The sequence below is a fragment of the Peromyscus maniculatus genome, chromosome 7 (assembly GCF_049852395.1).
Source record: "Peromyscus maniculatus bairdii isolate BWxNUB_F1_BW_parent chromosome 7, HU_Pman_BW_mat_3.1, whole genome shotgun sequence".
Classification (NCBI taxonomy): domain Eukaryota; kingdom Metazoa; phylum Chordata; class Mammalia; order Rodentia; family Cricetidae; genus Peromyscus; species Peromyscus maniculatus.
In genome coordinates, this window is record NC_134858.1 from 121,962,284 (window position 1) to 121,988,681 (window position 26,398).

Here is a 26,398-nt window from a genome sequence, read left to right on the forward strand (position 1 = left end):
TTTTAGCTCTTAGCTCTGACCTCTTGGCTTTCTTTTTTGCATTGGTTCTGTGTTTCTTATTTAATAAGACGGTGGGTTACATCTACATATGTGGACTGCTGGGGCCATGCCAGAGGAGCAGCAGGTGGCAAATGAAGTTCAGGAGGAGGGCCCACCAGGAAGCAAAGCTCTGATGGGTGAATTTTGGATAAGCAAGGCCCCTCTGAGGGCTTTTGCTCCAGAATGTCTCTTGCTGCTGCTGTGTCTTTACATCTTTGCCACTGCCATTTTTCTCTGTTATCTGGCATGGTGTGAATGGGTGTGGGGGGAACCCCACTGCCTTTAATGTGATTATCTCATGGAAATATCCCATTCTACTGGGCATTTTTACCTGTGGATTATTATGGTGATGATTGCCTCTTAAGTTGTACTGTTTAATTGAAGGAATGATTTTATACAATAATAGTAATAGTTTAAATAAAAAAAGAAATTTGATGATTAAGGGTTTCTAACAAACATAGTAAGAGATTACTGATAGAAGTTAGTTTAGTGATAAAATTAGTACAGGGAAACGTAGGCTATAGTGTTGCTCCCACCTCAGGTAAAGCAGGGGCTGCAGAGGATAGAAAATAAGAACAAGGAAGTGTCACACAGCTAGTTCCTCTTGAGTAGCCCTATAGACTGTGGCTTAGGTTAATGATTAAGAAAAACAATTGAGTCCCAGATGCCCAGTTAGCTCATTATTTTAATCTTAATGTTGGGAGGTATGTTCACAGGTTTCAGTGTGCATTATAGCTAAAACAAAGCTTTAAACAATGACCTAAGGTTAGGTTAAGATGTTTTTGTTAATGGCTTTGAGGTAGAAAATTTTGAAAAACAATTTAAAGTTTAGGACACACTTTTTTTTCCTTTTATTTTATTTTACAATTCCATTCAGTTCTACATATCAGCCACGGATTCCCTTGTTCTCCCCCCTCCTGCTCCCCTCCTCTTCCCCCCCCCCAATTCCCACCTCCTCCAGGGCAAAGCCTCCCCCAAGGACTGAGATCAACCTGGTAGACTCAGTCCAGGCACGTCCATTCCCCTCTTCCCAGACTGAGCCAAGCGTCCCTGCATAAGCCCCAGGCTTCAAACAGCCAACTCATGCAATGAGCCCAGGACCTGGTACCACTGCCTAGATGCCTCCCAAACAGATCAAGCCAATCAACTGTCTCACCCATTCAGAGGGCCTGATCCAGTTGGGGGCCCCTCAGCCTTTGGTTTATAGTTCATGTGTTTCCATTTGTTTGGCTATTTGTCCCTGTGCTTTATCCAACCTTGGTTTCAACAATTCTCGCTCATATAAACCTCCTCTTTCTTGCTAATTAGACTCCCGGGGCTCCACTCGGGGCCTAGCCATGGATCTCTGCATCCAGATTCCTCAGTCATTGGATGGGGTTTCTGGCATGACTATTAGGGTGTTTGGCCATCCCATCACCAGAGTAGGTCAGTTCAGGCTGTCTCTCGGCCATTGCCAGCAGTCTATTGTGGGGGTATCTTTGTGGATTTCTGTGGGCCTCTTTAGCACTTTGTTTCTTCCTTTTCTCACGTGGTCTTCATTTACCATGGTCTCCTATTTCTTGTTCTCCCTCTCTGTTCTTGATCCAGCTGGGATCTCCTGCTCCCACAGGCTCTCTTTCCCTCAACCCTCGCCCTTCATTACTCCCACTCATGTTCAGGTTGTTCATGTAAATCTCAGCCATTTCTCCATCATTGGGCGATCCTCGTGTCTTTCCTGGGGTCCTGTTTTACAGGTAGCCTCCCTAGTGATGTGAGTAGCAGTCCAGTCATCCTTGTTCCACCTCTAGTATCCTCCTATGAGTGAGTACATGCCATATTTGCCTTTCTGAGTCTGGGTTACCTCACTCAGTATGATTTTTTTCTAGATCCAGAAGGACACACTTTAAATAGCTGAGTGAGGGACTCATTAAGGTCAGGGAGCAGGAACAATGACAGTCTAGCTATTGCTGGCTGATGTACCTTTCTTTCTAGGATGGGCTGGTGACCAAGGGTGATGATTAATTCCTTGTACCCATTTCTGACCTCAGATTCCTGATATAAAAACTGTTGAGTGGGTATGCACCCTGAAGATTTAAAGTAGAGGTGACTGACTGTTTTTCATACATACAAGTTCAGATTTGTAATTCCTTTAAGATTTTTTATAAGATTATCTTTTGAGACAAATAATAAACTAATTGGTCCTTTCTTTGTAACTGCAACATGCAGCCTGCCAGCAAAAGAACTGACTGAGAAAAATGCCTTGCTTGCTTACACTCTGTTAATCTATAACAAGTTGCTTAGAGATGAATGTATGTGGGTTCTTGTGACAACTTGTTTTTTACCTGTAATATGTAAAATGTTTATTCATGTAAAGAATATGGAAAACATATTGCTTTTTACTTGTATTCATTGAAATCATTCACTTAAAATAGAATGTCATTACATTATAATTTTTATATTGCTTGAAAGATTTTTCCAGGGTATGTCATCTGTAAGGGAAAAAATAAAGTTAGTTAGAAGGAAAAAAAATTAACAATAGACAGAAGGGAGGCATCGGGGTAGGAGAACAGGACAGAAAAATAGAGTAGAATAAGCAGCAGAAAGAATAATAAAATAAAGAACTAAGTGTTGGCCCTCAGAAAAGTCCTCATGTGTCTGTTTGCCTGTCCAGTAGTTTGCCTATTCTGCATCTCCTCTTCAGTTTCTCTGACCTGCAGAAGGCTTGCCATTCATCAGCACCCTTGGTGAGGTCCTAACATGGTGGAGGTGTGTGTGTGTGTGTGTGTGTGTCTTTTTCAAAACTGGCCCCAGAGAGTTTTGTTTCCCTCTCTGGCCTCAGAGAATTAAGTTTTACTCTCTCAGATATTAAAATCAAGTTGAGTGTTTAGTTTGCTGACTCCGTGGATTCTTGCCAATCCCTGAGCTGCTGAAGGCTGGTCCTCACAGCAGCAGTGGTTGGTCCTGGATGTTATAAGAAAGCATGCTGAGCCAGGCATGGTAGCACATACCTCAGGTGGATCTCTGTGAGTTCAAGGTCAGCCTGGTCTATGTAGTGAGTTTCAAGACAGTCAGCAGTACACAGATAGATCCTGTCTCAAAAACAAAACAAAACAAACAAACAAACAAAAGACAAAACAACAACAACAAAAACAAAAAAACAGGATGAGCAAGAGATGAAAAGCAAGCCAGTAGTAAGCACTACTCCTCCATGGCCTTTACATTAGTTCCTAGCTTGAGTTTTTGCCCTGACTTCCCTGGATAATGGACTAGAAGCTGTAAGATGATATAAACCTTTTTGTCTCTAAGTTGCTTTTGGTCATGATATTTTATTAGAGCAATAGAAACTCAAACTAAGAGAAGTTGTCAAGATTTTTTTAAACTGTAGAGATTAAATGATATGATTTGGTGTGTATTCATTATATTTTAATAACTCTAAAAAATAACATAGTTAGCTCCATGTTTTAGCTAGGATCCCAATAATCCAGAGACCAAGCCATCCAGAAATGAACAGAAGGACTAGAGAATGCAGCAGAGAATTGCCAATGTGCACACTCTCTCCTCTGGAAAGAGGACTCATTCTTTGTTATAATGAAGTCACCACACGCAAATTTTAATCATTTTTTAAAAATATAAGTGTAGAATTAAAACAAAAATGTTCCGACTTGAAAATAATTGTCTGGTACTTGGTCTTGGGACATTGGAGGTCTGGGAGCCCATAGAACACTCTGTCATACACAGCCTCATGCCACTTACACATTCATCCTTTCACCTGGTACATGCTCAGAGCTGCACTGAGGGAGCACATGTGGCAGTTTGAGGCTGAGGACTGGAACCTGACAGACTGAACTGTTCCAAGTTGAACCCCAGTCCTATCTTGGTGTGTAATTGTTGGCTTGTTACTTAACAGTTTGCCTCATTTCCTCTTCTGATAAGTTGTAAAAAACAAATGCACTTACCTCACAGGCTTACTGGGCAGCATCTCTGGTAGGATGGATAGTCCCTAAACTTCCTTCTTCAGGCCCTCATCTATTCTGGTCATTGTGTAGTTCCTTAGCTTGACTGCATTCACACCCCTGGAATTCAAGACTGATACCCTTTTCCATCACTTTCACATTGGCTCTTTTATTTTGTCTTTCAGAGCAGCCACCTTAGTACATTTTAAAATTCATTCACTATTTGCTCAGAGCAGAAGCTTCGATGCATTTCTGAAGCTCCTAGTCTAGTTTTGGGAGTGGGTGAGAAACATCATTCCAAATGAAATGAACTCTCTGAACTCCCTACCCTATGTGGTCCTTCTATTGTAAATCTATTAATAAATTTATGATTTTGTCATAAATTACTGATTATGTCAGTGCCCTCATGATCTAATCACTTCTCCACCTCCTTATAAAGCCCTGCCTCTAAATATTGTATTGTAGATCCAGCATTGAATATGTAACTTATTTGGTGAACACTTTCTGCTCAAACAATACTACTGAGTAGCCCCTCCATGCTTAGTTACTGGTAGGCACAGGCATGGGGATATCATCAAATCATAAGTTCATACAAAATTCACAGCTTCTCTAAATAATAGCATAACTTCCACATTCTTAGTCTTTCTTGCAGAGTGGCCTACTGTGGGAAAGTGGTTTTTTTTTTTTAAATTTTTTTGTAAGACTTGCTGCAGCTCTTTTGGTTTCATAGAGGCTAGAGTGCTTTGCACAGGGGGAACACAGAAATATATTCAATCACTATTGGGGAAGCATAATAGTATCTGCATAAAATTTTCACTGCTTTTCTTGGGAAAAATTATAGTAAGCACAAATCTTGACTGGATCCTAACATTTCTGCCTCAAGTAGACATAAAATTCTTCCCTGTAGGGCTGTATGACAGAAAATGGATGTAATCAAAGGAAGCACTGTACTTCTCCCTGATCTGTTTCTCTCCCTGCTGCTTTAGCAATTACTTCCTTTCACATGCTCAAGGTTACAGCTTGAACTGGGTTCTCCTGCAAGAAAGTTCTGGCTTTTTCGTAGTTCTGAGGGGTGTTTAGAGACAGAGCCTCAATATAGTCTAGGTTAGCCTTAAACTCATCTTGAATGCTGGGATTACATATATACACCATCAGATCCACAGTGAAGGTTAGCCTTCTCTTTACATTCACCTATAAACCTAATCTGTCTTTTATGATATTGTGATTTGGGATTTTTTTCTCCAGAGATGTTTCTGCTTTAGTGTAAAAGTGGCACAGATAATTGAAAGGTTGGAGAGTATAAAGATCTTGTCCAGGATTTCCCATTTGCCTTAGTTTTCCCTGTGAGCTAAGAGTCCTAAGCATGCAACTCCAAAATAAGTGCTCCAAATACTTTAGAAAGTATTAGAAAGTTTAGAAAGAGCCTCTAGAGTACAAACCACTCTCAGTTTCAGAAAGGAATGTTGGGTTCTGTTTCCCTTTGGGTTTGATGCCATCTTTAGCTAAAGGATGGCAGACACCACCTGCCCATAATAAAACAGTGGAGGAAAGAGAGCCAGCCTTTCTCTCGTCGTAGCAGTTACTAAGTCTCTGAATCACTTTTTTCTTATCCTTATAGAGTCAGCAGGATCACTTCTACTAACCCAGGATTTCTAACAAAGTGAGGTTATTGGACCAAAGCACTTTGTATGGACTATATGAACCAGGTTCAGCTATTTATAAAACCAGTACCTCTCAGAGGTTCCTAGGGAGCCTTGTCTTGAGGGTGTTGGAAGTTGTTTGAGATGTTCATATTTTCCCTCCAAGTCTTAAACAGGTTTATTACTACAAGACTTCTTAGGGATTTTAATGCATCATGTATCTCCACAAAGTTAATTCCCCTCAACAGTATATAAGAGAATCTCCTCTAAATTTCATGAGTCCATGACATATACTTTTAAAAAGACTATCTTAGACAATATCATGGTTCTTGGATAGAGGACTCTCTGAGTTGGTGCCAGCTATGAAGGTAATGTTTGTATCTTAAAAGAGTATTCATGGTGTCTCTTCACAGTAATAGAGCAGTAACTAAGACATATGTATTAGTTGTACAAAATGAGTCTTATTTAGACATTTTCATACATTTATGTAATGTATTTTTATTGTTTCCACCCATATTATGTTTATTAATTTTTACAGTATGTATGTACATGCATGTGGAGGCTAGAGAACAACCTTGGGTGTCATCATCAGTAACACTGTACACTTTTTTTGAAACAAGATTTCTTATTGGCCTGAAGCTTACCAATTAGGCTAGGCTGGCTGACTCACTAAGCCCCAGAGATCCTTCTTTCTATATATATATATAAAACACTTGGATTATAAGTGTATGCTACTGTGTAGCATTTTTATGTGGGTTCAGAGAGTTAAATGTAGGGCCTTGTGTTTGTGAGGCAAGCACTTTACTTACTGAACTATTTTCTCAGTTCAAGACTTGTTATACCAGTGCAATGGTGGCACAGACATTGTGTGAGTAACCAACTACTCTCTGATTGGATTTGAGGACAAGGTGGCCATGAACCTTAGGCTGGATAGGCCATAGGCCTAGGGGAAAAAACAAATATTGTTGTTCTGCTTCAGGAATATAGCAAAAATGACTCTTGTTGACATTCTGCTGTACCCATAAATCAGTGCCTCACTCAGCCATCATCAGAGACTCAACTTCTTACAGTAGATGAGAACGAAGGAAAAGACCCACAACAGACAATGTACAGAGAAATCTTAAAATATTCAGTCCTAAATGAAACTTCTTCATCAAACCCCTCTCCTCGGGGCTCAGGGAGCTATCTGGAAGATAGAGGGAAAGATTTTAAGAGCTAGAGGGGATAGATGACTCCAAGGAAACAGTGTCTTTCATAAACAACAGGACTGATGCAGATAAGAACTTACAGAGTCTGTGGTAGTATCCACAGGGTCTGCACAGGTTCAAGCCAGATGGTGTTCTACCACTGAGAAGGGAAAGTGGGCACAGGCTTCCACCCCTAACCAAAATGTTATCTGCAATTGACACCTGCTTGCAAAGGAAAAACTAGTCTACAAAGGAGTTTCACTGGGTATATTAACCACACTTCAGGGTAGACCCAGAGCTCAACAGTAGATGGCCAGCACAAAATGAATTCAATGTTATTTTTGTAGAATTTAAATTTCATATTGATTTGTTTGGACATTTTTTGTTTTACTGGTCTTTTGTATATGCATTATGGTTTCCAATCTTGTGTTTCTATGGGTTTTGTTATGTATGTGTGTTTCTTGTATTTTTAATCAAAAAATATGTTTTGTTTGCCTGCTTGTTTGCTTTCTAAAGAAAGGGGAAGGTGACAAAAGTCTGGGAGGAGTGGAGAAGAAGAAACCATGATCAGAATCAATTAAAAAACAAGCAAACAAAAACCAAGGACCATTTGAAGCTTAAAAAAAAGTGTTTAAGGGTTGAGAAGGCAAGGAACTACCTTATTTTTAAAGCAGTTCTACCATTTTGCATTCCTGCTAGCTTAGCATGAGAGTTCCAGTGAAGATGCACAAAAGGGCTGGGGGTGCTCTGTATTTAATTATGGTAGTATTGCAAGGATGTATGTAGCTGTTCCATTTATTTTATTGTACACCAAAATAAGTACAAATAAAAAATAAAAACATTGAAACATGGCTAATTGAAGAACTGTTGGGAACTAGGGATATTAAAAAACAAACAACTTTGTTTTCAAGGGCCAGAAAATGCTTCCTCTTTCTCCCTTTTTTTCCTACATAGTCTAGAAATCTAAGTGAAGACACTTTAAAAACATTTTTTAATTACCTTTCAAAAATCTTGTGCAGTAGCGTCTTTACAGAAATCTCCCAATGTTTCTAAAATCTCTACAACTTTCAAGGAGATGCTACAGTTTGGTAATTTCAGTTTCTTAGTTTCTTCTCTGCAGAGGGATCATTTGACAGTGGGAGTTTCTTATCAAGTCTCTGCCCTGTGCTCCATTTTAGCTACAATTTCCACTGTACTGAGTATCTCATGCTGGTGACATGTCTACTTTGACTAGTCCCGAGTCTGTAGCATCTTGTCACACCAATGGTGAGAAAGCAGTCTGAATTTTGGCCTCACTATTTAGTTATGTGTGATTGTGGTTCCTTTACTTGCAGTTAGACGGTTACCAGATCTTGCTTCTCCTTTCGGTGTTTTGCACAGTTCCAGGAAGAAATGTTTGTGTACACTGTAGAGTGATCTATGGAGGCACTCATGAGAAGATGATAACCCCAGTATGACAAAAGTTGGTATGGTTTTGTTGTCATAAAATGTTTGTAGAAATGCTTTGAAAATTCTCAACACAGATCTAGATGAGATGCCAGCTGAACCATCTCCCCAACCTCTCATTTCTCATCTTTACCACTCAATAATGGCATGAGCTTAGAACTATGAAACTCTGTGTGCCTCAGCTCTCTTTGTTAGAATGACACATATGTGCTTTGGAGCCATGATTCATATTTCTCATTATTCATGAGAAATAAATGAGTTGGGACTATATGCCAACCTGTGTGTATTAAGTGACTAAAGTAAGCTGTCAAACATTTTGTTACCTAAAACCTTTAGCAGTTTCTCAATTTTTATAAAATTTGTTCCACCTTATTTAGTTATTTATAATCTAGTTAAGGTCAATATTCAATTTTATCTCTTTGTACTCCATTTCAAGCCCTTCTGTCTCTGCCACATCCATCTTGAGATATCATCAGCCACTTGTTGATGTCTCACTGAATCTAGAGATAAAAACTCCCTGTAAGTGTGGGATGTGAAATAGCAACAGTGGTACCACTTAATTCCATCTGCCATGGAACAGACCTTCTGGTGGTTCTGAATTTGCTGGATAGTAGAGCTTCTGAATATGCATCTTCCTAATGGATGGATGGGTTAATGGATGTATAGACATAGACATATGGATACATTTATATATTTCACTGACATTTGAGTCCCTGTATCAGGACCCATGTATATTTGCTCCCTAATGTCATTTGCATGCCTACTTTTTACAAGGATAAGCTCTGCTAGCTCCTGGCTCTGGAAAGTCTATTTACCCTTTCCTGGAAACTTTCTCTCCTTCTACCACATGAAGTTCTATGTGTGTTAGAGACCCTAGCTTTGTTGTGAAAAAAAAAAAACAAAAACTTTCCAGTTCTATTGACTCACATGGACATGTTTTCTGAACTCCTGAGAACTTGCATGTGGTGTTCCATACATTCATTTAGAACACAGTACGTTATACTAGAATTTAAACCTATGGCATGAATCAATGGATACACACAGGTTAGCATGTAGTCCCAACTCATTTATTTCTCATGAATAATGAAAAATATGAATCATGGCTGCAAAGCACACATGTGTCATTCTAACAAAGAGCTGCAGCACACAGAGGTTTCATAGTTCTAAGCTCATGTCATTATTGAGTGGTAAAGATGAGACTGAGAGGCTGGGGAGATGGCTCAGCTGGTAAAGTGCTTGTCATGTAAATGTGAGGACCTGAGTTTGGATCTTCAGCACCAATATAAAAAGCCAAGCATGGTGGCATATACCTGTAATCCCAGCATTAGGGAGGCAGAGGCAGGCAGATCCCTAGAGCTCACTAGACAGTCAGTCTAGCTAAACATGTGAACTCCAGGTCCAGAAAAAAAATCCCTGTCAGAAAAAGTAAGGTGGAGAGCAATTGAAGAAGACACAGGACATCAATCTCTAGCCTTCATGCATAAACATAAACGTGTGCATAAGCACCCTCACATGTGTACACACACACACACACACACACACACACACACACACACACACACACAAATGATGAGTTCTGAGTCTAGTCATTCAGTAATAAAGTATAAGCTCTTACTGCTATAAACTGAAGTTCCCAGAAAAAAAGCCTCTATCTACAAGACTGACTGGTTAGAACTTCATAATTGTGGAGAGTTAGAATGTTCCAGATCTAGAGCCACGTCACTTTGGCCTATCTTAGTGCCTTTAATAATTAATTGCAAATCTCTGTGTCTGACTTAGCATTCTTGTGACTATCAGGTGAGAAACATTTTGGATTTCATTAACAGATCCTAACTTTCATCAATCTGTAAGCTAAGTTTGTCTTAATTGACTTCCTGGCAGTTCTAGGACATAAATATCTATTGCAGTTATAGAGGAGAAAACTAGGGTACAGCAAGGCTGGCTCAGTGATTACCCTGAGGTCATGCAACTATAGAACGACAGCTGAAATGTATATTCATGTCTTCATGAATTGCCAAAACCTTTACTGATGTGCTTGCCCTCATCATCTTCAGTTGCTCCCAGCAAATTTGCTGTTCTCATCTTTCCCTGATGGGGAAATCCCCATGTTGTTCTTCTGCCAGCCTGCTCATGGGTCAAAGCAATTTTTATTGGGAAGTTGTCACCCTCATTTCATATCAAAAATGAGCAGTGCCAAATGGGTAAAGAGCCTGCAATATAGCTGCTGAATGTTAGCAGTGTCCAAACCAGATAACTCTACTGAGAACTGAGTATGCACAGTAAATAACAAAAAGGAAGAACTGTAACAAGTTGATATCTTTCTGAAATTTTGCAAAGCCTGAGAAGCTAGCCTGTTTAAAACAGGAAGCTGTGTTTGTTTACTACCTGACTGGTGTATGTGATCGAACGTTATCTTCCTTTATCGTCAGTGAGACCTAAGCTACTACTGGACTCATAAAGAGCTTAGCAAAAATCACCAGGTATTGTTTCTGCTTTTTGTTCTCTTTTAGACAAGAAATACTAAAATTCAACAGATGTTCCATTAGAATATATGTCCGTGTAGACTGTCAGAGCTCTAGGAAAGGAAAAATGGATATATTATTCCAGGTAGGTGGAAGAAATAGCTTCCAGAAGCCCTCTTGCTTCCAAGAGAGTGGTGGTGTATAGTGATTTAAAGATAATATTAGGTAGAGTGAGAAAATATTTTGCAATATATTTCCATTTTCTTCTTGCTTTCCCCTTTCCTATCCTTCCATGGAGAATGGCATTATTCCCAAAGCATTATACCAGATAGTTAGTGTTTATTAATACTGACTTATAAGATCATCATAAAAATGTAATCTATTGTGTGTATGCATGTATATTATTAGCATATAAATATATTCATGTATATACTAAGTAATTATGTGTTTAAATGCATAAAAATTTCATTGGAAATTCATTCTGAGTCAGGCTACTAGATGGATTGGTTGATGATTGCCTCAATGTCTTCTTGTCTGTGTGGATTAGGTTGGCTGGCTGTTTTGGTAGATCCTTTTAAAATTACTTTTTGTGCCAGGTAGCAGTGGCTCATGCCCTTAATCCCAGTACTTGGGAGGCAGAGGCTGGTGGATTTCTATGAGTTAGAGGCCAGCCTGGTCTTCAGAGAGAGTTCCAGGACAGCCAGAGCTGTTACCCAGAAAAACCCTGTCTTGAAAAACAACAACCAAAAAGAAATGTTATATTTTGAGAACAGACTAATAATCATATATAGGTGGATAGATATAGACAATAGTTTTGAAGGACAGAAGGGAAGAAAAAAGACCAAAATCTAGTTTTGCATTTGTATGAATTTGATACAAAGGCATAAAGTTTCCTAAAATCAATCCAATTTTGGGCAATTTAGCCATGAGTCTCTGTCTCTGTTCCCTCTTGTCTCTATCTCACTTTCTCTTCCCCTCCCCACCCCAGTTTATGTCCATATAGTTTTTATCCTCTTTACTTCTCATTTTGAAATAATTTTCAAAATAACCTTCAAGACAGAACAAGATGGTTTATTTTCTCCACAAAAGCACATCCTCAAACTGCACCATTTACCTTACCCATAATGTACCTTATCTTTCTGACATATGAACAAACCTGTTTCCATTTTAGTTAAAAGTATGAATTAGAATTATTCATCTTGAATAAAGATGTAGCTCAGTGGTAGAGTACTTATCATGCTCTATGACCTGAATTCTGAATGATCACAGAACTCAATAATTTGTGTCGAGCTCCTTAATTTCCCATTCTTGAGTATAAAAATATTAAAATCTTTAGGTACATAATGTTCTCTTCTCATGGTAGACTTACATCTTGTCTTTAAGAAATAAGAGGAAAAGCAGAGTTACTCCTTTCTTGGAGGAAGACCATTCTGTTTGGATTGAATTCTAACTCTAATTCATACTTTTAACTAAAATGGAAACAGGTTTGTTCATGTGTCAGAAAGATAAGGTACATTGTGGGTAAGGTAAATGGTATAGTTTGAGGATGTGCTTTTGTGGAGAAAATGAACCATCTTGTTCTGTCTTGGAGGTTATTTTGAAAATTATTTCAAAAGGGTCTTTAACAAACTTTGTAGTTGGGCCTGGAGAGATGGTTCAGCAGTTAAGAGCACTGGCTACTCTTCCAGAAGACCCAGGTTCAAATCCTAGCACCCATTTAGCAGTTCACAACTGTCTGTAACTCCAGTTCCAGGAGATCTGACAATCTTACACAGACATACATGCAAGCAAAATATCAATAAAATAAAATAAATAAATAAAATAGTTAAAAATTAACCAAACTATGTAGTCATGCCTGGCACATTGATGTTTCAGTCAGTGATGACATAATGTTCAACTGTGGTCCCAAAGGATGATGAGGGGTCTGAAAATTCCTATCATTTAGTGATGCCACCGCTTTTATAACACCATAGCACAGTGTACTGCTGGTCTGAACAGAGATGCTGTGCAAAAAAATCTATTGTGTTACCAGTCCTGCAGAGGCCTATTACAGAGTTGAGGATGTAGCTCTGTGTCGCGGTATTTGCCTAACACTGAATGTATTAGATTCAGTCTCCAGAACTTTATAAACAAACAAACAAACGAATTACAAATTTACTTTAAAAACATAGCACATACAATCATGTACTAAATACACAGTGTTTGATAATGATGTAGATGACTAGGTGAGTGGTTTGTATAGTTTCTGTACTTTGTTTCAATTGTTATTTTAGAGTAGGCATTTAAAATTTATGCTCAGGTTGTGAACTGCAATACATTTTATACTTTGTTTCAGCTGAAAAAAAATCAGACCTTTAAAAGAACACAGTTAAAATTAAAGATTGCTTAGAGCTATGGGGAAAATAATCAGATTAACAGTCAAAAGAACTGACATGATAAATCCATTGAAAACCTTAAAATCTTTGAGGTTCTTAAAAACATATTTTATGGGACTGGAGATATGGCTCAGCATTTAATAGTGCCTATTGCTCTTGCAGAAGGCCTGGGTTTGGTTTCCAGCACCCATGTGGCAGGTAACAACTACCTATAACTGTAGTTCCAGGGGACCTGATGTTCTTTTCTGGCCTCCTCAGGTTCCTGAACATATGTGGTACACATAAACTCATGAAGGTGTACACACATATAAAATAATAGCACATAAGTATGTATGAAAAAGAAAAATGTATCTTGTGTATTTTCATATGTATGTGTACATGTTTGTTACATCTATATCATGCTTATGCTTTGTGTTGTTTGCACCGCAGATGTAGGTGAGTGCCATGCACATAAACTAAAACTGGCAGATGAGCTCAAATACTTTTTAATTCACATGACTTAAATACATTTGACAAATAAATTTGCATGTAAGATAAAAGTAAAAATATCCTTAAATTATTAACATATATTTTACCTAGGCTCTAGGCCATTCTGGATTGAATGAACTTACCTATTAGATATTTAACTTACAATGTGTATTATTTTTCCACATATCGAGTATATCAACTTTTGGAGTTCTCCTTTGGTGAGGAGATATGTTAAAGTACTGACTATGTTTGTATACTCTGCTTACATACAAAATCTAACATAGTTGTTAAAAGTAAACAAACTAGGTAAATTTAAATTGAAAAGTTTGTAAATGTACTTTTTATGTAATTTAAAATAAAAAGTTATAAAAACCCAAGTACAAAGTCATCATTCCTAAATATAAATTATAAATTCTACCAAAAGAACATGTATTTGGATCTATTAATAAATATGACTGATTGTCATGATAAATTGTTGATATATAGCACACAATTTAAAATTACTTTCTTCCTGCATCTTTATTAGAAATTGGGATTGCTAAAAGTTTAAAATTCATCTTAATATAAGCACTTACACATGCAAAAATAAAAAGCATGTGATTTTAATGGAAAAGCAGTTTTTAAAGGTTATGATATATGCATGTTCTTTTGTTGAAAAATGATTTTGTCTACTTTGGAGATTTCTTAAATCATTATTTCAAAGCTTAAATTTAGGGAAAGAAAATAATTCAGAGAGTAATCAATAAATAGTTAAGAAAATACAAAAATTAATGCACATAAGACTGTATTTTAGATGAAAACTATTTGCCAAGTAAAAAATTACCTAAATTAATTTTATATTATATATAAATTATATAATTATAAAAATTATAAATTAATTTTATAAGATAATAGTTTGCCCTAAAACAAAATAATCAAAAAGAATATGACAAAACTATGGGTTTAAACAACTAAGCAGCATCTTCAAAAGGTTGTAAATTGTTGGCCCTGGAATTTCTCAGTGTGTCTCTGATGTCTGGAGACACTCCAAAACTTGTCTAGTTCAGATACTGTCCCTTCTCAACTGATAGAACCTATCTTGAGGCTTCAAACACAGATATAACTGAACAGGGAAAAATGAAAAAGCAAGTTGCTTTCGTGGCAGTTTCCTTTTGAGTCTTCCAGGTACCACCCAAATAAGGAAGAGGCCTTTGCTAGTGAGTGTTCTTGTCTTCCAGTGTGAGACCCATCAGCTCTTAGTAAATCTGGGGCCAAATCACTGCACCTAGCAAGTAGGAGTGATATTGGAAGACAGCCTGTCCAAACAATCCTCAGAGAAGTAAGTTAGGTAACCAACTCACCTTATTCATGTCTTCACACTTGTTCCTACTTCTTAGCCAGGGGAAGGTTTGTGGACCTCCTTTTGAGTAAGCAGAGTATGGATTTGCTGTCCTTCATGGTATTTCTGCCTTGTCTGCTTTTCTTTCTTTTCTGCTGGAGTCAATAGTCTGTAGGACTAAAGCAGGCACTGGTCCTTCATCTCCTGGTCTAAAAAATAAGTTGTTTTAGAAAATCCCCTTCTCATACCCCCGCCCCCATCTCATCAGCTCTTTAGTGAAAGAAAAGCTCTTGGAATATCATTGCTTATCTTAGCACTACCAAGAGGCAGAGAAAAGGAGAGAGACCAAGGAAAATGCCACTTAAACTGGTACCAAATTCAATGCTCAATATTCATAATAATAATAATAATAATAATAATAGCTAAATCATTATAGCTAAATTTAAAATGACTATATTTAAATTACTGACAGGAGGACTGTATATATAAAGTCTATCAAACATTTATATTTATTTTACTTATTAGAGAATTTTAGATAATTTACTGTTTCAGTAAGCATCAGTTTCCCCATTAAATATTTTAGACATGTTCATCAAAGGGCCTAAGAGGAGTGGTTATCATTACTAGTACCATAAACATTTTTCAATTTATATGAAGATAATGATTTTGAATGTCATAATACATAAAATAGAAATTTTAAAATGCATTAAGACATGCAGTGTGCATATTTTATGCATTTATATAATAATTACAATTATGAAAGGTTCATATCATCATCATTATTATTTTCATTCCTCAGTTCAAACCTTTGAATTTCCTCCTCGAATACTTTTATAAATTAATATTCCATTCTTTACCACAAGCCAAAGCATTTCTGTTTCTTTTTCTATCATGAATCATGGTGACTTTGAGAAATGCAGAGTTTTGCTTCCTGATCCCTACTCAGAGCATTTCAGATATATCTTTTGAAATATTTACTAAACAAATTCTGACTTGAGTTTCTTTAATGAATAATCAACTGGTATGTTTCACACAGTTAATTGTTTTTTAAATTTTTTTTTATTACAGAGAATTGTGGAATGGCATTCTACATAGATGAAATCAATACTGTGGTTGAAAGCTTTGGGACCACACCCTATGAATATGAGTGGGCAACGCCCTGTGAAAAAGTCAGCATCAGACAGCTGGGGTCATGGCTCCTGCCTCCATTGTACTCCCTGGTGTTCATCATTGGCCTCCTGGGCAACATGGTGGTTGTGTTGATCCTCATAAAGTACAGGAAGCTCCAAATTATGACTAATATTTACCTGCTCAACTTGGCAATTTCTGACCTGCTCTCTCTCTTCACCATTCCATTCTGGATTCACTATGTTTTGTGGAATGAGTGGCGTTTTGGCCATCACATGTGTAAACTAATCTCTGGGTTTTATTACCTTGCCTTGTACAGCGAGATATTTTTCATCATCCTGCTGACGATTGACAGGTACCTGGCCATTGTCCATGCTGTGTTTGCCCTTAGAGCCCGGACCGTGACTTTTGCTACCATCACCAGCATCATCACCTGGGGACTGGCAGGGCTGGCAGCATTACCTGAATTTATCTTCCATGAGTCCCAAGACAGCTTTGGAGAGCCTTTCTGTGGACCTCGTTACCCAGAAGGTGAAGAAGACAGCTGGAAGCGTTTCCATGCTCTGAGAATGAATATTTTTGGTTTAGCTCTCCCTCTCCTCATTATGGTTATCTGCTATTCAGGAATCATTAAAACTCTGCTGAGATGCCCCAATAAAAAAAAGGACAAGGCCATCCGGCTTATTTTTGTTGTTATGATAGTCTTTTTTATTTTTTGGACCCCATACAACCTGGTTCTCCTTCTCTCTGCTTTTCACAGTACATTTTTGGAGAACAGCTGTCAACAGAGCAAACACCTGGACCTGGCCATGCAAGTGACTGAGGTGATCGCCTACACCCATTGCTGTATCAACCCAGTCATCTATGCCTTTGTTGGTGAGAGGTTCCGGAAACACCTTCGGCTCTTTTTTCACAGACATGTGGCAATCTACCTGGGGAAATACATTCCATTCCTTCCTGGTGAGAAAATGGAAAGAACCAGTTCTGTTTCCCCATCGACTGGGGATCAAGAAATCTCTGTGGTGTTTTAGTTGGGCAGAGAAAACTTGCCCACATTATGTGGACTGGCAGATGAAGCAAACATATGAAGTCAATCACAATGACCTCTAGGTCAGTTATTTGTACTTTTCATGCAGCCCTGATGATCTCAAAGACCTTAAAAAACACACATAATGACTTCAGTGTATCTTCATGTACCCTGTGGTCATTACTAGAGGTCATGTACTGGCCAGTTGACAATTCATCAAACCGGAAAACAATAGCTTTTCTTGAGTCTTTGAAGAGTTACATATATTCTGATTCACTTAAATGTTAAATTCAGCACAAGTAGATAGGTTTTTTTTTTTAAAAAAAAATATGTTAAACTTCTACTTCAGCGGTCTTTTGACATCAGTGAAATGTTTCACTAAATGCATTTATTTCATTTCCTAACATAAGTAGTTTCTTTTTCTCTTGATGAATGGCTATCTTTTTTCCTCTTAATTATTACTATTATTTGTATATGGACAATTACTCTTGCAGGAGACTGGATGTCATATCTTGTTTAATTATTCTTAAAAGTCAAATGAATTCCTATTCATGTCAAGTTATCACATTTTTCATTAGTGACTGAGAGCATCCTGGAAAGAACACATTGTCCTCCTAAATGTCAATTTCACATGGGAGTCATCTGTACTGAGGAGTCCAGGTGTGGTACTCTAGTTCAATTTCTCTTAAACTTGACATTAAAAGTACCTGAAGGACATATTGACCCATGGATAGATGACACCTATTGCAGAAGAAGAATAGAAATTTGGAGACAGGTATTAAGATTAACAGATAAATTAAATTGAAAGAAAAATCCTTTGCTACCTGACCAGATAAATTAAGTTGGAAAAAAATCCTTTCCCATCTGGCCTCACATATCAAAAAGAGCATGTACAAGAAAAGCCCATGATATTACACAGGAGAAAATTGGTGCTATGTAAATAACCTGTGAATGATCGGAATTTATATGGTACAGTGCTTATGAGTGCCTGTCTTTTTTTCCAGATCATTAGCCCCCTTTTATAGATCTCAGGAATATCTTTTTAACTTTCTTAATAAACTGCCTCTATTTCTATCATTATCTATACGTCCCTGGTCAGATTCATTATTCTGGCACACAAGACCCTGGAAATATCAGGAGATGCTCTCTGGATTCAGATGTGCACTTGTAACACCACCTCAGAGCTTATTATTCATGTTTGAAGTGAGACCTCAGCATTGACAACAGGTTCCCAGGTGATGGCCATGATAATTGTTCCAAGATCACACTTTTAGAATTGTTGTAACTATGATACTTTCAAAGACTTGATAGCTGAAACTAAGAATTTCACAAGTGTTGTGGGAGGGATATATGGGCCCTTTAGATGTTTATGATAATGTTTTATGCCATTATGGTCAGTCTATAAGATTTGCTAGTCCATCTAAAACCCATTAGTGTAGTAGGAACTTACAGTATATCAGTTTTATTCAGTTGAGCTTTTCTTGAGTGTCTTTATTTAGTACCCTGAACTAGAAGCAGTGAGAGACACAAAGATGAATGAGGAAGAAAAACAGAGTGTATATGACTCAGATCTCTTTCTCTCATTACTTTTCTTTTCCCTGTTTATAGTTTCTTGGAGGAGTAAGTTCTATGCTTTTTCTGAATTATATTTGTAGTATGGCACTTTTCTTCTGGGTATAACATGATCATTTCATGGTTATTTGAAAATAGGGTTTACCTTTGTCTAGTAGCCATGACAAGTATTTCAGCAGAACAATATAGAAGTAGATTGGTCAATAATGATGCTATTAGATCTACTGATACTTCATAGTAGGAAGGAATCTAGGGTCACAGGACCCTCATCTTGGATTCCAACCATTAATCTCTCCTGCCTCAACTTACACATGATCTTGGGAGATGCTAAAGATATGTATAAGAATGGAGTTTCCATGAGATCATCATCCATGATGGGATGAAATTTTGTGATAACGTAGCTGTTTGGGGTAACTCTCACTCTTTTAAGTATCCTCTCAATAATGCTCTGTAGTAGGCTCAATAAACTCATTGGTTTGCTAAGTTGAACTTTGGTAGAATAATTGCTTTGGTTTATCATTTGGTCCCTATCTGGGGTAACTACACATTTGTTCAAGAAAAGTTAGTGCAACAATTTGTCATTTTCTAATGAAGATGTAGACAATGTGACATAAACCTGTCAGCTGCTCACCTAACACCTCCATGTTAAGTTACAGGAATGAGATGTAAAAACAAACAAACAAAAAACTGCTTTGGGTTAAGTGAGGAATCCAATGTGTAAGAAAAAAACATTAAAAAAAAAAAAAGAAAAAAACATCAACCCTGACCTCAAAAGACCTCAGTCAAGTAGGATAAATAAGATAAGAACAAAGGAATCTATGTAAAGGGATAGACACTTGGTGCCATGCCTAGGTAAAAAAAGGGACAGATCATTTTTGGTTGTAACTTGAGTAAAGAATGACTTCATGGAAGAAGGGGCTTCTGAATAGGTATGTGAAGAACAGAAAGAATTTAGAACAATTTAAGCATGAGTTTGTAGAATGACCATTCAATTCAATGGGAATGTCCATCATGAGTGGACAGAAATATGGGATGAACAGATCAGGATGGGCCATGATCTCAAGCTTTGTTAAGAAAGAAAGGCTATTGAAGACCTTATTTCGTGAGGATAAAACTCAACTCTATGCATTAAGAAGATATGGCTGTGGTAGTACTGTGTTCCCCAAAATATTGTGTACCCTAATAAACTTATCTGGGGTCAGAGAACAGGACAGCCACAATATTAAACATAGAGGATAGGCAGTGGTAGCACACGCCTTTAATTCTAGCATTCCAGAGGCAGAAATCCCTCTGGATCTCTGTGAGTTCAAGATCACATTGGAAATAGCCAGGCATGGTGACACATGCCTTTAATCCCAAGAAGTGAGCCTTTAATCCCAGGGAGTGATGGCAAAACCAGGAAGATATATAAGGGTGGAGACCAAAAACTAGAAGCATTTTGGCTGATTAAGCATTCAGGCTTTGGAGCAGCAGTTCAGCTGAGATTCATTCTGGATGAGGACTCAGAGGCTTCCAGTCTGAGGAAACAGGATCAGTTGAGGAATTGGCAAGGTGAGGTAGCTGTGGCTTGTTCTGCTTCTCTGATCTTCCAGCATTCACGCCAATAACTGGCCTCAGGTTTGATTTTATTAATAAGACTCTCTAAGATTCCCAGCTACATATGGCAATAATAGAAGATGGGCCAGAAGCCCCAGGACTACCCAAGGCGATAAGTTAGGAAGTGAGTCGAATATGAGGGAAAGGTAAGAATAGTGGGTAGTAATCATTGTGAGAAACACCCTGAGGAGAATCTGACCAAGGGACAGAATGAAAAAAGAGTCAAAGTACTAGGAGAAATCTATGTTTGAAAAAAATCAGTATACTGTCATCTTTGCATTGCTATAGTGAAATATCTGCAGTAATTTATAAACAGAAGAGGTAAATTGAGTTCATGCCTGGAATCTCTAGATGCATGAGCTCTAAATTTTGGGTCTCTGGTAACAGTGTAGAGAATGTGTTGGAGAAAATCACTTGCACTGTGAACCAAGAAGATGCCTGGGTCTCACAATCCCTTTTGGTGGCACATTTTTGATGACCAAAAGATATCTTACTAGACCCAACTTCCTACAGATCTGCCTTTCAATATTGCCATTCTGGGAACCAAGCTGTCAACATATAGACTTTGGCTCTCTCTCTCTCTCTCTCTCTCTCTCTCTCTCTCTCTCTCTCTCTCTCTCTCTCTCTCTCGATTTCCTGCTATAAATTTACCCTCTGACCTGTAACAAGTTATTTCACTTATTTTAGTCTTAATGTCCTCTGTTGGATAATGTAGAAATTGGGGGATATCATCTTCAGTCCCCCCATATCCCAAGTAGATTCAGACTTTGTTAAATAATTAGAGTGAAGGAGGAACTGAAGGTTCAAGTTCTGTAAACTAGACTGCAGAAATGGAGAAGGAAATGGTAGAGTTGCATCACCTTCATCAGCACTGGGACCAGGCATACTCCCCATTGTTCAATAAAGGTGCATTGAGAATATCATTGCTCTTACATTCATTTGTTTACTTACCATCTATTCGTTCAGCACATATTTACTCAATTCTTACCATGTTCTCAGCCAAGTCCCAAGGAAACAAAATTGCACACCCTGGACCCTTTCTCAGAAGTTGAAATTCTTTTGTGACTTTAGATAATCATGGGACTTTTTGTACCTGAGTGTGATAATAAAAAGTTATAGGATTGCCTAAGTTTTCTTTTATGTCTAGAATAATGACAGCCTCTAGTTGAAGTCAAAGGAACAGTGAGACATCAATGTAAAGTTTATACTCTATGAGTTCTGTTGATTCAAATTATAGCCTTCAAACTCCAGCTCTCTGAAGTCCAGGCAGAGCAGTTTGTAGGACTTAAATAGGTAGTAGAGACCCAGGACCTGGCTGAGAAATGGGATAAAGGAAAAGAAATTCCATGATTTAAATGTGTATATATGAACACAAACATGAGTGCTATGTCTAGTACAGTTCCAGGAACCAACCTGACCAGGACAGCAAGGGAATGAATAAAGGACAGATAGACAGACATATGGGCACAGAAAAGCTGGGGTCGGGTGGACTGGGGTCTCAGATGGAGAAGCCACAGCAATTCAGAAGCTCAATTAGAGGTGCTGACAAATTGTCTTCAACCTTCCTTAGATCAAGTTCTTTCCTTGCCAGCATCTCTTTTCACTACAGTTGTAGTAGATGATAACACCAGAGAGCACCAGCCAATGACAATGCATTGACCACAGCCAGACCCAAGCAGAGAGTGTGCTCATGTGCCAGGAAAGTTGGGCTTTTGATGATATTACAAGAAACTCTAGAATACCTATATCTATCTTTTCCACCTGTGTTGAAAAACACTATGAGGTACTATTTGTATTTCCAGGAATTGTGTGATGCAGTGACAGCAGGGGAGAGTGACAGAAGATGGGAAATTCTTGTTTATTTTCTGGGCCAATTTCTACTTTCCTCTAAGGTAGGGCTTTGGTAAGGCTGGTTACAGTTCAAGACCTATGAAATTCTACTACCTTTGTTTAAACCAAAATTCATATTTTCTTCCAAGAGGTCTTATAGGAGGCCAAAATAATAAGTATGCTAAAAACATGTACAAATAGAGATTATCAAAGAAAAAGACACAGGCATCTATGGAGCCCACCCTTATTCACTTTCTGCTGTTTGAGGGTGGATTGAGCCTAGATTTGCCAGTATATGCATGGGAATTTTTAATATGCAGGGGCTGTAGCCTCTAATAAGTATAGCCCAATTTATATACTGAAATCTGACACTGTGACCAACAGCTTCTTGGACTGGAAGAACTGAAAGTGGGTAGGGAGGCAAAGAAGATTCTATTTATTAGTCAACCCTATAGGTCATACTTCCTGAGTACAGAGCTGCTTTTAACCTCCTCCTTTTGATTCACTGACACTCTCCAGTACCCCAAAGAAATATATTCTCCCATTTCCCTGCTATCTTATTGTAAACTTTCCTTAAATTGTCCAATGTGAGCATGTCAATTGGTTCCTCCTGGGAACCTGAGTGGCACAAGGAGACAACATTTAGCATAGGAAGGAAATTGGTCATAAAAGAGAAAATATGATAAATGTGAAGTGTTCAGGGAAGGCTTCGTGGAGGGCCAGTTCTTAAAGGTAGGATGCTACATCTTTGTGGAGAGCAAGGGTGTGGATTAAGCAGAGGTACAGTTAGGAGTGGATAGAGGACGTTTAGAGAGGGATGGTCAGCATAGAACAGAACAGATGAGCTAGTTGTGGGAGATGTCTAGAAGCAAGGACACTTCTGACTGTCAAAATTAAGAATCATAAATGTTAAGAGTGTAAACTTACCCTATGGCCCATGGGGTGTGGCATTGGCTCATCATGAATGCCGTGGCATTACTAGGCCTCCCAGATTTCCTGGACCTGTTTGATCCAAGGGTGGTGATCCCATTCTGTTCTAAGCTAGGCCAGTTGACATGGAAAATGAAAAGAGAGGTGGGAGGACAGACTGTGGCTTAGAGGGGAACTGCGTGAACTGCTGGAGCTAAAGACCATCTGGAGGACTGGTGCTCCTTCATTCTTCCATTCTGTAAAGACACATCTACACCTTTCCTTATAGCCATTGTTACTTAAAGTTAGGTTAAAGTTTAAAAAGAAAGAAGAGATATGTGAATGAGTTCTAGAAAGCAAATTGTTGACACTGAACTTCTAGAGAAGGGACATGTATGTGAATTAGTTGGTAAAAAGTGAGATTTTTCTTTTAATACCAGAATGGGAAAATGGCAAGACATAAAACCAAGAGATGAAACAATGTATCAGGCTGCACCTCCAACCTTGTGTAACATCCTGCCTTTAAGAGCTGGCCCTCCAGGAAGTCTTCCCTGAACACTTCACATTTAGGAATGATGATGAGTGGAGGAAGAAGTTTTGTTCTCCAATATGAGGAAGATATGGACCATCAGAACCAGAGAGCATAATGGCTTCCCTTGAAGGCATCTAGCAGCCGGAACCTTTCTGTGACCACGTGCTATAGTTTGCATGTGAAATATCTCTCACAGATTCTGTATTTAAATGCTTGGTCTCCAGCTAGTAGGACATTTTTTGGGATGCTATAGAGCAGTGATTTTCAACTTTCCTAATGCTGTGACTCTTTAATATAATTCCTTATGTTGTGGTGACCCCCAACCAAAAATTATTTTTATTGCAACTTCATAACTGTAATTTTGCTACTGTTATGAATCATAATGTAAACATCTGTGTTTTCTGATGATCTTAGGTGACCCCTGTAAAAAAGGTTGTTCCACCCCCAAAGAGGTCGTGACCCACTGCTGCTATAGAGCCTTGGGAACTTGAAGCCTACTTGGAGAACATAAGCCATAAGGTGTGGGTTGTCAAAGGTTGTACTCAGTTGTTTTGGCCTCTGAATCCTACTTGTCTGCCAAGATGTGAGGTGTATCCTCATGTTCCTGTCACCATGTCTTCCTCACTATGTTGAATAGAAACCACAAATTGAAACAAACCTTCCTTTCCTCAAGTTGCTTCTGTCAGGTATTATATTGCTGATGTGATGAGAAAAGTGACAAAAAAAGTAACTGATTCATCATATTAAATATTGTTAGAATATTCCATGTTAAGACTATTGTAAATCAGTCCAGAGTCTAGATTGGCAGGTGTATTAACTATGTATGAGCCAAATTTACAAATTTTCTAAAAACCTTGCATGAATGTTGAGGCATTGATTGAGACAAAAGAGGACCAGTGTAAAAGGGATATTTGAGAGGATGCAAAGGGCCAAGATTATTGGTGGAAGTATTAAGGCAACTGCATGTAGTTAAAAGGGAGGTTTATTTTGTGGGGTAACTTACAAGTAGAGGGATAGGCTATAGGGTTTGGGAAAGGTGTAGCACAGTCCAGTGGTGTTCTCTGGAGAACTCTGTTTGATCTACCTCCAGCATTCAAGATCCAGGAACCAAGAGCCACCACCCGGAATTTTTTTATATATATTATTTAAACTTTTTGGCCTAATGGCTCAGGCTTCTTGCTAACTAGTTCTTAGATCTTAAATTAACCCATTTCTATTAATCTATAAGTTGCCACGTGGCTCATGGCTTACCGTTATCTTAACATCTCATGGCAGTGGCTGGCAGCATCTCCTGAATCAGCCTCCCACTTCCCAGAATTCTCCTCTCTCTTTGTCCCGCCTATACTTCCTGCCTGGCTACTGGCCAATCAGCACTTTATCAATCAATCATAGCAACACATTTTCACAGCATACAGATATCCACAGCACAGGATATCTGTTTCTATATTGCCTTTTGGCACAGTGACATCTCTGTCTCCTTAGGGAACTATTTTTCTTTAGCATGAGGAAGCAAACAGTTTACCCTATGCATAGCTTTGCATTATTACTCATTTAAAAGCAGCTAATTGTAGATTTGAATTCAGCTTGACCCAGATTCCCAGATAGCAAAATTAATAACGATTTAGAGAAGGATATAATTCCATAAGGAATTACAGAAATTGTCCAAAACATATTGAACTTTAAAAGTTCTTAGTAAAGGTGGCAGAATAGACCATTGGATTAGGCTGAAGTTTTTATTTTTTTATTTTTATGTTTTGGTTTTTTGAGACAGTGTTTCTTTGCATAGCTTTGGAGCCTTTCCTGGAACTCACTCTGTAGGCCTTGAACTCACAGAGATCCACCTGGCTCTGCCTCCCTGAGTGCTAGGATTAAAGGCATGCACCACTACCACCCGGCTTAGGCTGAAGTTTTTTATATTTGACCATCAAAAGTGTTGTACCCAAAGGCCAAGATTAGAAAAATTGCTGCTGAGATCATACAAGCCTGGTCTGAATGCTGGTCACACAAGATGGGTATGGGAGACTGGGTGTTGCTGGAGAGCTTCTCTCCAGGTTCCCCAAGCCCCGCAGTCCCACAATCCACATATAAAATAATCACTCAGATGCTTATATCACTTATAAACTGTATGGCCGTGGCAGGCTTCTTGCTAACTGTTCTTTTATCTTAAATTAACCCATTTTTATAAATCTATACCTTGCCACGTGGCTGGTGGCTTACCAGAGTCTCTACATGCTGCTTGTCCTGGCGGTGGCTGCAGTGTCTCTCCCAGCCTTCTGCTTCCCAGAATTCTCCTCTCTCCTTGTCCCACCTACTTCCTGTCTGGTCACTGGCCATCAGTGTTTTATTTATATAGAATGATATCCACAGCATTTCCCCTTTTCTTCTTTTTTTAAAAAGGAAGGTTTTAATTTTAACATGGTAAAATTACATATAACAAAACAATTATCGAGCAAGAATTACAGTTACAATATTAAAGAAGATGTCCTATCTATCTTATATTTGTGAATTTAAGGTTTTATATCTAACTTATCCTTTATCATAACTGAGGAAATTACAACTATCTAGTTTTCAACCACATCAAAGACCTGAGAAGGAACATAATGGTACCTGAGAAATGGTAGATAGATGCAAGCAACTTTCGGGAATCTTGCAAAAGTAGACCAAGACAGCTGGCAGCCTGGACAGTCACCTAATGTTTCTCAACATTGTTGGTGCATTCAAATTGGCTACAGGCCTAAGTATTTGACAGACCATTTTTAGAAGCAGGAATTCTGAGAGACCATCTTACCCTGTCTTGGCAGGGTATGGTGGTCACTTTCCTTGTGTCCTGTTTGTCCAGAAAGGACAGCATTATATTTGTACTGTCAGCCATCAAGGCAAGGGCAGTTCTTTGCCCAGTAGGCCATTTTGTGCCAAAAAGACAAACTTCCAAATGGA

At 38.3% G+C, this 26,398-nt stretch overlaps 1 protein-coding gene and 1 long non-coding RNA gene across 2 annotated transcripts; one reads left to right on the forward strand and one right to left on the reverse strand.

Annotated features, from left to right (window-relative positions):
• Window positions 1–1,009: 1,009 nt before the first annotated feature.
• LOC121831009 (uncharacterized) lies at window positions 1,010–15,266 on the reverse strand. Its single transcript, XR_013053037.1, has 3 exons — window positions 14,890–15,266; window positions 3,027–3,107; window positions 1,010–2,507 (listed from the first exon to the last, which is right to left on the reverse strand). It is a non-coding gene; the product is annotated as an uncharacterized LOC121831009 (long non-coding RNA).
• Window positions 10,534–19,083, forward strand: Ccr3 (C-C motif chemokine receptor 3). Its single transcript, XM_076577452.1, has 2 exons — window positions 10,534–10,724; window positions 15,936–19,083. Exon 2 carries the CDS (start codon window positions 15,947–15,949, stop codon window positions 17,024–17,026), a length of 1,080 nt encoding a protein of 359 aa, XP_076433567.1. The 5' UTR covers window positions 10,534–10,724; window positions 15,936–15,946; the 3' UTR covers window positions 17,027–19,083.
• Window positions 19,084–26,398: the final 7,315 nt, after the last annotated feature.

Excerpts from the sequence above, each read along its gene's own strand:
- Ccr3 (XM_076577452.1), top strand. The coding sequence starts at position 15,947 with ATGGCATTCTACATAGATGAAATCAATACTGTGGTTGAAAGCTTTGGG.